A 13,318-nucleotide genomic window follows, 5' to 3' on the forward strand; every position below is an offset into this window, starting at 1 on the left:
GCGGTCACAACTCAGTAGTTACTATAACTTTGTTAGCAATTGCTCCGTGTCTGGTCCACTAGTGATGTCCGGTTCGCGAACGAATCATTCTTTTGAACTGGTTCTTTTTAGTGAACCGGTCGAACCAGTTCACCAAATCGGACAGAATAGTTTTAAACGGTTCACGTCTCGAGTCAGCGCTGATCCATAATTTACTAAATTTACTAACTTTCTGACATGAGTGACAGTCCCTCCGACTAGAAATAAACTAATAATCTGAAGTATATGCTAGTAACTACAACAGTTCACTGAACTGAGACGTGCTGAGAGAACTAATGAGAAGTGAACTCAGGTCCATCCGGCTCTCTGGCAGGCTCGTGCCTCGTAGACCTCGTTAAACCACGCCCCCTCCGCTACAAGATCTGATACTCATTTCAAATGCAAAGATGTCAGCCAATCACAACAGTGGGCGTTTTTACTGAAGTCTCACAGCAGACACGCCCCTTGAAACAGGGCATTCAGCCTCAGTATAGAAAAAAATGCCTTTTATTTCTAAATTATGATTTTATGATGAAAAATATTTTATGATGAAAAAAGCATACTAACAATATAAGTACACCTCAGAATACATTTTAAAATAAAATAAAAAATCCATGCCATGGGACCTTTAATGCTCCGATATACTTAGAGCGAACAAAAATAGGCCAAAACGAAGTTCGTTTTGTGTTCATTTCAGGAGTTCGAAATGGCTTGCCAAAGTGAAGATTCCAGGTAAACACCTGCGAACTCCCATTGGTCCGTGGCGATTATGTAATAGGTAGGTGTGCACTGAGGCTCCACCTTCTTTCACGTGGAACTCTTCTCTGGTTTATTTCTTCTTTTGAGTCCGTATAGGTCAGACTTCCACGGGTAAAAACATGAACTCACTGGAAAGTCGCTTTATAGTAGAAAATTGTACTTCTGATGAAATGAGTTTTTCATGTTTAATACTGTAAAGCTGCATGCTTTTAAGCAATCTTTTGTATGAAGTGCTATATAAATAAACGCGAGGCCCTGTGCCAAATTGCAGAGCGCGAGAAATTGCTATCTTTAAAAAATGCTTGCCGTTTTCTCATTATGTGTTTATTTTGTTATCGAGAAGAAAGCCCGTAGCACATATTTACATATTCATTTAACCGTCGCTCTCAGTGTGGGCGTCGTCGGGATGTTCGCTTACAGTATTTCGCGGCCCACGTACTTCTAGCTTCTTTTTACCCCTAAGCGAAGAACAAAAAAGAACTTTGCCATGAGTAAATCGGGGCGTTTAGCTTCCGACAAAGTTCTGACAGTGCCCAAAAATTTGGGTTGCACTCTTGCAGCGCATGTGCAAAGTACCAATAGGGCTGATGAGTTTTCTATAGTTGTACACTCACCGGTTGTTCAAAGTCCTGCCACGCTACAGAGTTTTCCACTAAATATTTGTCCCAAATCATTGTTAATGTACATAATGACTTCACCCTGGGTTGGAAGATTGTGTGCTGTGCATTTATGATTGAATAAAGTCTATGCTTTTGCCTGTTTGGAGATTATATTCACTGTTTTGCACTGCCGTCATGAACCTGAGAACGCAAGTGTGTGACTCGTCCGGTGTGTGATGCGATGAGTTGTCTTACATCTCGGCGTGTGTGACCGGCCTTGCCAATGCTGAATCATGGCTAGATGTCTTGGCTATAATTTATCATACAGGCATGAAGCACTGTAAACGTTGTCTATCTCCTTGAGATCACATTGTACAATCTTGTCAGTGCATTATAGGATAAAAAAAAAAACTAGTGTGTATAGCGGGCTTTGAAGGGACATTTTTGCGTGACCAATCCCTATAAAGAATAGACAGTCAGATTACATAGATTAAATAGTCGATTGTAGATTGGAAAATCTGGACAGCACAAAATGGAAACAGTTGAAACGTGTCTAATCAATCAAGTGCTGAGCAGCGAACATACTCAAACACACCTCAAACATTTGGAGCTGCTCTTTATGTCACTCACTCAATCACTGTCTTATTGCCCTTCAACAGTACTCGCACTTTCTGTGATGATATTCTGAGAATGCTTTCTGGAATGTTCAATATTCTCGCTTGTCTGTCTGATCAAAGAACGGTTGCAGTTAATTTCATCACTGTTAGCGACTTATAGGGCTTATAGTGGAAGGTAAAACAAACTGTATCTCATCTACCCCGAGCACATGCCTACATTCTCCAAAATGAGCCACAGGTTCATTACAGTCTGAGTGTGTAATGATGATGCAAGCGGGAAGCCACTGCTGGTGCCGAACAAAGACCTGTATTCCATGTGGTGAGACTATAGACAGACAGTGTTGCAACATAGTCTAATAATGTGAGGAGAGGAGAGGGAAATCAGGTGGTCTTGAATGATCTTCTATGTTAACTATTAAATTAGCCATGCAAATCAGATGTGCTAAGGTCTATGAAAACACACAAAGAAAAGGAGAGAGACAAAACGGAATGCTAATCATCCACACAAACACCAACACAGCTTAACCACGGCAACCGTGCTGTTCCTCCAGAATCAGAACAAACTGTGTCCAAGCACATTTGTAGGCATGATGTCATTTAGTGGGTACGTGGAGATTTCCATTTCTCATTGTTTTGTTTTGCTTTTTCCCCCCAATCTTTTTCACATGCGACCTTCCCTTTTTCATTGAAATGCTCCACTCTGGAGAATGTGTTGCATGATCTACAAACTAAACACTACTGAACTTACACTGCAGTAAGCAATTTTTGAAAAACGCTGTTGAAAGTGACCCGGATCGAGTACCATAACAAACTTGTAGCCAATTAGCAGTAGGGGGCGGGTACACTCATGATGGGGGAGAGACTGCGACTTAAGAAAGAAAGATAGCTGAGAGACATTTGAAAAGCAAAAAAGGTCAGAGGAGTATCGCTGGGGAAAAAAGGGTTATGATTAGACAAGAGCTTCAGAAAATAGATAGGATGAATTTTCATTTTATGCCAGCTTTAAAGGGGTACTTCAGTGCTGGGAAGATGAATTTGGTGCCTTCTAGACCGGGAAAAAACAGAAAATTTATTTTTGTCTCATGTGGATGAAAGACAACAACTCCCAGAATGCACTTGCTTCGCTGCCCAAAGAGGCCACTCCCAAAGCCACGGCTACTGGTTATCACTTGCCCACCATGACACCTTCCCCACCGTGGTTTTGATTTTCATAGTAATAAAATCATTTTGTTCAGTTAGAGAATAGACACTACAATTAAAAACTGAACGTGTCTTTTCAATAAAGTGTGAGTGAGCCGAATGAAAGTCACGGCGCTAATGCAGCAGGAGTCAGATTTCATTAATCTCGAGAGCTGAGGTAAGCGCGGCAGTCATTCACGGCGCATGTCCAGTCTAGCACGTTTTCAGATCATGCCTATGGAAGCTAGACTAGAAATCTAGACGCACCCTAGCGGCAGCAAATCTAATTTGCCGCGAGTGTAGTCTAGCAACTCTCGTTAGACCTGCGAGCTGGAAAAACCAAACTCTGGTCAGGCCAATCACATCGTGTATAGAGTCGGTGGGTGGGCTTGACATAATGACGGCACGTCACGGCAGAGTTGCAGTGGTTCCACGTGCTTCTGCGTGCTACTCGTAAACAAAGAAGCTGGCGAACGTTGGTCTTTCGAATCGGCTTTGGCCATGACTCTGGAAGACTTTGAGTTAAGCTTTTCTTTCTGACAAAAGAACAAAGAATGGCACTGAAGTCATTCTTAAGAAAGGAAGATGTGTTTGGAGTTTTAATCCATCAACTAGCTCCACTTCACGTTGCTCTCTGGTTGGTTGTAGAGCTATCCAATTGCGTGCAGAGGGAATTTGAAAGACAGCCGTTTGTCCCGCCCCTCGGATTGAGCCCTGTCAATGGTGAGATCCCAGACCCAACATCTTGATGTGGTTCTGGCTTGTCAGGCTATATGGAAGCTTAACTTTCATAGGAATCCATTGAAAAGTTGAAAAACTCACTTTGCTCCTCACCGCTCCGTTATTAATGCCTGAGCCGAGCGGCCGTGCGCATTTACATTCTGTCAGTGAGATCCCACCCTTATGGGTGGGTTGAAAACATGCAGAACTAGCTCCTTCTACTGGCTGTAGTCTCTAGGCTCTGGCCAAAAAATCCTCCAATGACGCAAAATAACGATATTTGCGTCATCTGAGGATTTTTTCCAGAAATAAAATGCATAATTCTCTCGTCTCAGGGGGACATGAGGGGGGAAAGTACGATAATTTGGGTTTCTACTGACGTAACTGAAGTAACCGTTTGAGTTATTAATGAGATATAAAAACTAACTCAGCTTCTTAAATGGTTGTATGTTTTATGAAAAATTGATCTACAAGGACAATGAAAACAAGCCTTCTTGTGCTTTTGTTCTAAAAACTGAGCAGTATTATGCTAAAAAAAAAAAAACACTTGTACCAACCTAAGATGGTAAGCTGGTTTCTGTTCAAAATCCCTCTAAAACCAGGCTGGAAGCCAACCAGCTTCGGTTAATTTCAGATATAGTTTTTTTCAAGAAATGCTAGTTTACATCTTAACTTCAATCTTAGAGATTAAAAGTAGTTACTGATTTGCTACTGAGCTCTAAAGATGCTTCAAGTTCAAATGACCCCTTTTCCTGGCGTCAAGTAAAACAAGAACTGAATTTGAGAACTTTTCATTTTTAATATTTAAAATATTTTAGCCTAATTCACCATCAATGAATAAGCAATAACTTGAGAAGGAGAACAACTCCACTCAGAGGTCTGGAATCAGTCATAAATTTCCCACATATATGCAAAGAAACAGAAACTTGGCGGCGGTTGTTCCCAAATTGGTGTGTGGAGAGTAAGCAACTTTTAAAAGCATTTTATCTGCTGATGCAGCTAAAATGATGCTCCAAATGAATGATGTTCCTTTAGGCTCTCGAGCCATAACAGATGCCGAGTTCACAGGGGGCTTTACAGTAGTTGATTGTCAGAGATAAAGTAAGCAGTCTCTATCTTTATAGCCCTCACGTCCTCTGACGTTTTCTCCAGAGGCAGCATATGTTTCCTTGTTGCCAAGTTCTGCTTCTCTGATTCATTCCATAATTTAGGTTTATATAGACTTCCATCTTCTCATTCACTGCTGTGCCACTGATTTCACATTCATATCTTAGGAAAATCAGGTGCTCATAAGCTTTCTTCCATGTGTCAGAGAGACGCAGGGGTTTCCGGAGAGAGTCACTTAAAGCTGGCAAAGCTCTGAGGTGAGTGTTCTTCAGTCTAGTACCTCTGACTGAGTTTTTGTGCAAAGTGTTGAGAGAGGAAAAGAAATTACTCAACCAAATATTCTGTATGTGCTCCTGTTTGTTTTTCTTCCCTAGGCAACACTGTTATTTCCTGGTGAGGTCTTGCCTGATCACAGTGACGCAGTTTTTCTCTTTTCTCCTCACCTTAACTTGCTCTCGCTGTCCTTCTCACCAACTGACGTTATATCAGGAAGCCAGAGCGATAGCAGAAACACATGAGGGTTTCCCTTCACGGGCCAACGGCCCATGCGTTTTTCCTCTCGTTTTCTCAGTTCCCTTTCTTTACAAAGTGTCAATACCAAAGAACTGCTCTGGAACTGACCAGGTTTCTCTGAATATGTCTAAAAAAACAGCTTAGATTGTACATACTAGGGTAAACAGGACTAAAGATGCTGGAAAAAGACATGAATCTAAGATGTTTATTATGCATGACCAATGTGCTCACTTTGATTGATTAGATATCTACTTATGAAAAGACGTATGTTAGACCACAAACTAGGTGTGCATCTATAGTGGCTAAATGTTTCCACTGTAAACCCTAATTCTCAAAATAATTAATTGGTTTGAGTAGGGTAAACTTAAATTAAACAAATTAGTTCAATCAAATTAACTTTTATGAGTATTCAGAACTTTCTTTTTCTTTCGAGTTCACAAAACTGACACATTTTAAGTAATCTGGGTTGTTTCATAGTTTTGAGGTTTATGAACTTGTTTCTTTTAATTCAGAAAAACTTCAATTTAACTGAAACTTAAAAGTTTCCATTTCCCAGCATGCTTTGACATGGCACTCGGAAAGGAAATGCTAAAATTAAGTGTTATATAGTTTTTTTTGTGCAAGATGAATGTTAAGTGGGAGGTTTAGTAGTGTTTAATGTGTTATGTGCTCATTTAGAAGAGGGTTCTGTTATGTGGTGTTTTTTTTTTGGGGGGGGGGGGGGTCGGTCGGTATTACCATGGTGACAAGTGAAGCATGAGCTTGGATTGAGAACGGTTATATGTTAAATGTTCTATATTGCCGTACTCATTCAGCAAGTGCTATGCTATGCTAATGCTATCAAAGCATTGTTACCAATGAGCAAGTTAGCATTTACTGATTTAGCTTGTTAAAGCTAGCCAAGTTTTCACTTCTAAAAATATTTAAATTGAGATTACATGATCATTTTAAGTTAAATGCATGAATTAGCTAACTCAAATATTTCAAGTTAAGAGCAATTAAAGTGTACGAGTGTACAAAAATCAAAATCTGCCAGTTCTGCTTAGCCGAGGCTACTTAAACTTTGTATTTCTTAACTAAAATGTTTTGAGTTTTTCCAACTTATTCTTGTTTACAGTGTGGAATAAGATGCTTTGACGCTGAGAAAAGAATTCTCACAGCAATTTGTAGCTATTTTACATTTTCATTAGTTCGTTTTCAAACAATCTTCTTATATACCACCGACAGTAAGGTTTAGGGACGGGCCTTCGTGCTTACTTTTTTCTAAAAAGATGTTCGTTTTCGTATAATTCAGATCATACAAATTCATCGCCACTTCTTAAAATAGTTGTTTTCACATGAGATTGAGTTCATCAACCACCACAGCAACACATCTGGCCTTGGACAGCCCCAACCTTTCTCTCTTCTTCTTTGTCTAAATCGGAATCACTTCAGCGCCCTGCTATCTCCATCTCTCCCTCCCATCCTTATCTGTCTCCTCGATCCACCATATGGCTCCCTCTGCAAATCAGCACAATTTCATCCTTGTCTCCTCACGAAGGAAAAACGAGTCACTCAAGGTGATGCACTGAGAACGATTCTTAGTTAGCGCGGGAAAATGACAGAGCGATTGTTTGTGGTATGAGGGTGTGCTGAGTCTCGCTCTTTGAAGACTGCTTTTGAACTCACAAACACCATCTCTCTACAAAGAAAAAAAAAGCCTCCGAGTTAAATTCCTTCGCACAAGCCCTGACTCAGTGATCTCATCCTAGAAACGTCGGTAAGATAAAAGTTGGATGTGTTGTTTTAAACTTTCACCCAACTTTGAGGTGAGATCCAAGTGTATTCACGAGCGCTGCTCGCATTACAGTGAACCGCTCTGTGCGTGCACGAGATCTGAAGACCAGCGCGCGCATTCCACTCCGGCTCTTTTATTCATCCGTCAACAGCAGCTTCAAAGCGCACTGACTCATTTGGCCACAGATCAGTTCAAATCGAGTGGAGCAGAAAGATCCGGTGCGGGAAATCTACAACTGTGATATTTGTTTCCAGAGAAACAACTAGCTTAACTCAGAAGAGCTCCGGATATTATAATTATATATATATATATATATATATATATATATATATATATATATATATATATATATATATATATATATATATATATATATATATATATATATATATATATATATATATATATATATATATATATATATAGCCTATATATAAAAATAAATAAATCATTTATATTTTATAATAATATATAGAATAGGCTAATAATTAGACAAATTAGCAGGCTACAATCAACGACTTGAAAAGACCGTAACCCATGGGATAAAGAGGACAACGAGTTTATGTGGGCGGGACCGCTAGAAAATATATAGGCTATTATGAATGACCCACATGTCAACAAACATTTTGCACACACAAAAAAAAAGATTCATATAGGCCAATTGTAATCCACAACTGCATTGGATTTTTATTTTTTATTATTAATAATCATATGAAATTGTATTATTTGTGACAATGAAGGCACATCTGCTTGTCAAATGTTAAAGAGAACGATCCTATACCGAGGAAACTCCCTGTTGAACTAAAGGGAAACTTGTGATACTGAGAATCTGGGACTGTCCAGTGGTGGTAAACATGCTGTATCTGTGGAAATACAATAATAGCTTTCGGAAATGTGCACGGGCAAATCCACGACAAAGCGAAAGGCGAGCAGAGCGTAAATCAGACTCGTCACTGAACGTTCTCCTTTATAGTTTATTGATCGACAAGAAACTGAATTGCATGGGATCTCAAGCGTGTTCTAAAACAGACAGACATGTAGACACTTGGCGGTTATTTATATGAAAAACAGTGATATGTGCTGCCTTCTAGTTATTCTTATGTCTTATACGAGCCCTCCGTCACCTTTATAATCCCATTACGTATTCTGCTATAGCTCGGCTTAATCCTGGACTCACTGGCAGTCCTGTCCCGCATTTCATCCACCGTCTGTCTGTCTCTCTTATCTCTCAGCAATCCACATTAACTGTTAAACACTAGGCTTAAACGCAGCCGCAATTCCGACAGTGAAAACTCACATTATCGCTCATTTTGAGATGATTTACACAGCGTCTGCAGCCCCAGAGCCGCGCTCTCGTCCAAGTCCCCAGTTTTCAGTCTTTTGTTAGCGAGCGCAGCCCCGCTGAGTGTCTGATAAATGCCATTTCATTCCAACAAGCAGACCACATGCTGCTTTAACAGTGTGGGGCTTTTACCTCTCTGACTCTACATTGCCTTCAGCCGTATATGAAAACAAAGGTTTTATCAATCGTCAGGTTGCTTTACATGCTTCGATAACGCAAGCCATAATGGTACGCTACCCGTTTAAATGACTGCGCTGATAGGATCTCTGGTCTTTCTTAACCTGCTATTTTTCCGAATCAGGGTTTGTCATAGCAGTTATTGGAAGCATTACTAACCAGTAGGCCTATCTATGTAATGTTACTAGTTCTTAAGTAATCAAATTGGTCTATTCATTAGCTAAGTAGCCTCCTTAGTCCAATAGTGACTAGAATCTATTCAATTAGTCACCATTAGCCTGCTTCCTCTGCCTGCTACTAGTTACTAGCCTATCCCAGTCGTGACAATAACCATTCCATTGCTAGTAGTAACAAACCGCGCACTATTGCCTAAAAAGTAGTTTTCTTAGTATAGCAGTAGTTATTGTTAGTATATTGCATATTAGCCTAGTGCCTCAATTGCTACTAGTAGCATCATCTCTTTTGTTAAAATAGCTTTTACATGTTACCTGTCATGACTGTCATGACTGGTCAGAATGGCTACTTTATAATAAATAAATAAAAATAGTAGCAAAATCAATATAGTAGCTTAATGGAACTTCCTCTGTCTGTGTGCGTAAATGCGCGAGACAGCGCCAGTTAATCTTTGATGCAGTCTTCAAGCTTGTCATCTAATCTCTGTCTGCCTTATCTAACACACACAAAACCCTGGGATTTCTCCACTCAAGTTCCCAAACTTCACTGTGCACCTCATGCATAACAGTAGGAGTGTTACAGTTTAAAAGGCACCATGCACTGCGTAAAAAGCCAGTGTGGATGTGTACGAGGTGCGCGTACTGACAAATGACATACATAAGCGGGGTTTAATGTAATTGTAAACGCCAAATGAGCGTAACATTAGAGCGAACCACCATTCAAAGCAATCCAATAATATGAAACTCATAAACTCACTAATGGGTCCATGCGAGGTGAGTCTAGCCGCTGGGAGACCAGAAGCATCTTGGAGTGCGGGTAAACCACGTAGCCACTGTTAAATCCACTTTGTTTCAGTATGTGTAAACTGTCTTACAAAGAAAAGCCTGATTGGGAATCTACTAAAATATGGATAATAGAAGTCTGGAAACTGTGCTATCGCCCAGTTGTGTACGCGATGAGCAACTAGGAATGAGGATTGTGCCCAAATGAAAGCTAATCTGACATTCCGTTCAAGCGCCAGTCATGTTGATTCTCTTGAACAGGGACTAATAACACAAACGTCTGTATCAGCTCTCGCTCTACACGGCCACTTACGATCAGAGAGCTCTGTATCTTCCTGACTGGTGGGCGGAGTCAGCCCGTCCATAGGACGCTCCTCTGCGCGATGTCAGAGAGGAGGAGGAGACGCAGATGTTCCACTTGCCGTCTGCACTTAAAGGGACATTACGTCCATCCACAGCGATTCTGATTGGCGACTCTGAGCACTAGTTCACACGCGTGTGAACAATTCAGCAATGTCAGGGATTCATTTTTTACACAAAGTGCTCATCATATCAACCTGCTATTTTGAACTCTCAACTGACTTAAAAAGATACAAATCCAATAATGCCCCCCCCCCCCCCCCCATTAAAATATTATTTTCTCCTTAAAGTAGCTACAACATGTACCTGGATCAACATCTTTGTTGGTCCTGGAACAGCATTCCACTCAACCAATCAGATTTGAGTTTAGGTCAAGTTTAGGCTTACAATCAAGGGTCCGTATAGCTTCCTCAGTTAGCTGGATTTGATTGTTGACGATTTGGCATGATCTTGGATTGTTTGGTTCTTCAAAGCTCATCCTGGACTTGCTGTCATAGCAACAGGTCCGTTAGCTTACACCTGCTCGGGAGCAGGTTTATTTCATGCACTGTAAAATCTAATTAGTTAGACTTATTTGAAAAAAGCATGCAAACCGATTGCTTTAAAAAACAAGTAAAGTGAAATAGGAATAGTATGTTGTGTTAACAAATGCTTAATTAGTATAGTTCACTTACACAAGAGTTCTAGTAACTAAAAAAGAACTGTAGAGAGTACTTGATCTTTTAATTTAGGTTTACTCTCGACTTAGTATAGCTACCATTGTTGTGTTTCACATGCTGAATGTTGAAGTGATCAGCTGCAAGATATTGTCCAAATATAGAGGGATTATGTCAACCCAATTAAAAGCTCCACAGGTGTTTATGACGCAAGTGTTAGAAATAAAATTGTAAACGATCATTATATGACATAAAGGAAAATTTTACATAGGTTAATTTTAAAAGATGATCGTAATTTCTGCCTAATCATTAACTATAGTTAATTATTCAGTCAGAAGGTCAACTTTTTAAAGTAACCTATTTATTACTTCTCTTCCTTTGAAACCAAATAACTGTGATATTTTGTTGCATCGCTGGATCAGAAAGAGAGTTTAAAGAAGATCAGAAAGAAGTGCCCAACCAAAGTGAACACTTATCACCATAATGGTGAGTTTTTTTTGTTTGTTTTTTGCTTGACAAAATGGCACTTGCAATCAATTAAACCAAATCTTAACTTGGTTTTTCTGAGTAAACAAGGAATAGTATGTGAATAGTACAGATTACTAGATTTTCACAATTAAGTTAAGACACTAAGTAAAGTTAACTAAAAAGTGTTAGTTAGAATCACCTATGTAAACAGGATTAGATTGCATCATTGTAAGCAGCGTTGATACTTAAAATTTGAACCCAACCACTGCTACTTTATTACAAGAGTTCCTTACTGAACCAGGGGCAATACTCATTTTAAATAATAACAATAATAATAATATAAAAATGTGTTTGAAAATAATATTATAATGTTGTGTAATACAATAGACACAGCCACTTGATTGAGAGATTTATTTTTGATAAAATAATTACTTTATCATTTTATTGGAGTCTTACACACATGCTGTACAGTTACTCTGAGCCGTGCATTAATTTGAGTGACGGTGGATATTATGGGATGGCTTGATGCAGCGCAAGAGATGCAGATCACTTGATATTGATCCTTAAAGCTACACTATGTAACTTTTCCGTCCACTAGAGGTCGCCTGTTCAAAACAAAGGCGTAGTTTGATGACGCCACGTTTGAGCGCAGAATCTTGGGACATGTGGTCTTCACCTCACAGCCGGTGGGAAAGAGTCAGGATAGGACTCGGGCAGAAATCATGTTCATGTATGCGATTATTAACATTACTGTAGTGAAGCAGAGCAGGACGCAATATTTTTTTTCCCAGGATGGTAGGGGAAGGTACCGCCTTTTTCGTCTATGATTGGCTAGAAGGGCTCTCCTCCGATTGGTTATATATCTCACGTTCATGGCAGGCTGTCAGCTAGTCTGTTTTGATCGTCGTTAAACGAAGTCAACATAGCCTACTAAGAAAAGCGCTATATGTGCGTGTCTTCAGATTTATATTTCAAGTTCACAATTTCATAGCCTGTTTAAGTTCACAATTTCATAGCCTGTTTAGATTAGTCTCAGCTGTTTCCTAACCCTAACCCTAACCCTAACCTCTCAATACCTGCGCCAAAACCATTTATTACTGGAGCTGTTCTCCCTGTCCGTTGATTTATACCTAATCCTAACCTCAAGATGATCCGGTATGATGTTCTCCAAGTTCTGGGACAAGACCCACCCACTTTTTACGATCAATGATATTGTACCCACTCTCTTTTATCGTCTCTAACATTCAGCACATGTCTGTTTACCTACCCCTAATCGATAAACACTTATTATTAAACACATATTAGACGCTTTATTTCCACTTTTCTAATATTTTCTTAATTTGTATTGAAAATAAATGCCTTTCCGATTTGATATGTGATGGGAAAACGGAGAAGATTGATTTCGGCGAAAGCCGGACTCGAACCGCGGGTAGATTTGTGTCAAAACTAGATGCCGTACGTCTTACCCCTACACTACCGTCACTCTCAGTGATTTGAAGATTTACGTAGTTTTGTCTTTCCGACCTATACGTTTACCAAGTAAAGCGGTATATTTGTAATTGGCATCTACTCCAGTAAAACAATTCTGAGGACCCACCCACATTTTTTTTGCTTCCGACGCCCATGCCCATGCACACACACACACACACACACACACACACACACACACACACACACACACACACACACACACACACACACACACACACACACACACACACACACACACACACACACACACACACACACACACACACACACACACACACACACACACACACACACACACACACACACACAAAATAATTACTAGTAATGTTTAACATACAGTTAATGTTGATGCACTAATATTGTGTAATCCTTACCTTGAAATGGCTAACAAATGTTATTTGTTTTGGAAAGAGATTGTTTCTATAGAAGATGGGACGAATCAGTACATTAGCATGACACAGTGGCCCTTAACCACCACATTTCTGTGTGGCTTTAAAGTTACTGTACAGTCAATTTACCATAGTGTTTGCCTCAACTAGATACACCATGTGAACTTGGAATATAAATCTGATGGCACGC

At 39.8% G+C, this 13,318-nt stretch overlaps 1 protein-coding gene across 1 annotated transcript in view; it reads right to left on the minus strand.

Annotated features, from left to right (window-relative positions):
* LOC307121122 (uncharacterized protein) overlaps positions 1–10,067 on the minus strand; it is an 81,190-nt gene extending 71,123 nt beyond the window's left edge. Inside the window, exon 1 of the mRNA XM_079808575.1 lies at positions 9,739–10,067. Within this exon, the coding sequence (XP_079664701.1) occupies positions 9,739–9,786 (48 nt within the window). The 5' untranslated portion in view covers positions 9,787–10,067. The remainder of the gene's footprint in view (positions 1–9,738) is intronic.
* Positions 10,068–13,318: the final 3,251 nt, after the last annotated feature.

Source organism: Gobio gobio (genome assembly GCF_949357685.1).
Source record: "Gobio gobio genome assembly, chromosome: 2".
NCBI classification, from domain to species: Eukaryota; Metazoa; Chordata; class Actinopteri; order Cypriniformes; family Gobionidae; genus Gobio; species Gobio gobio.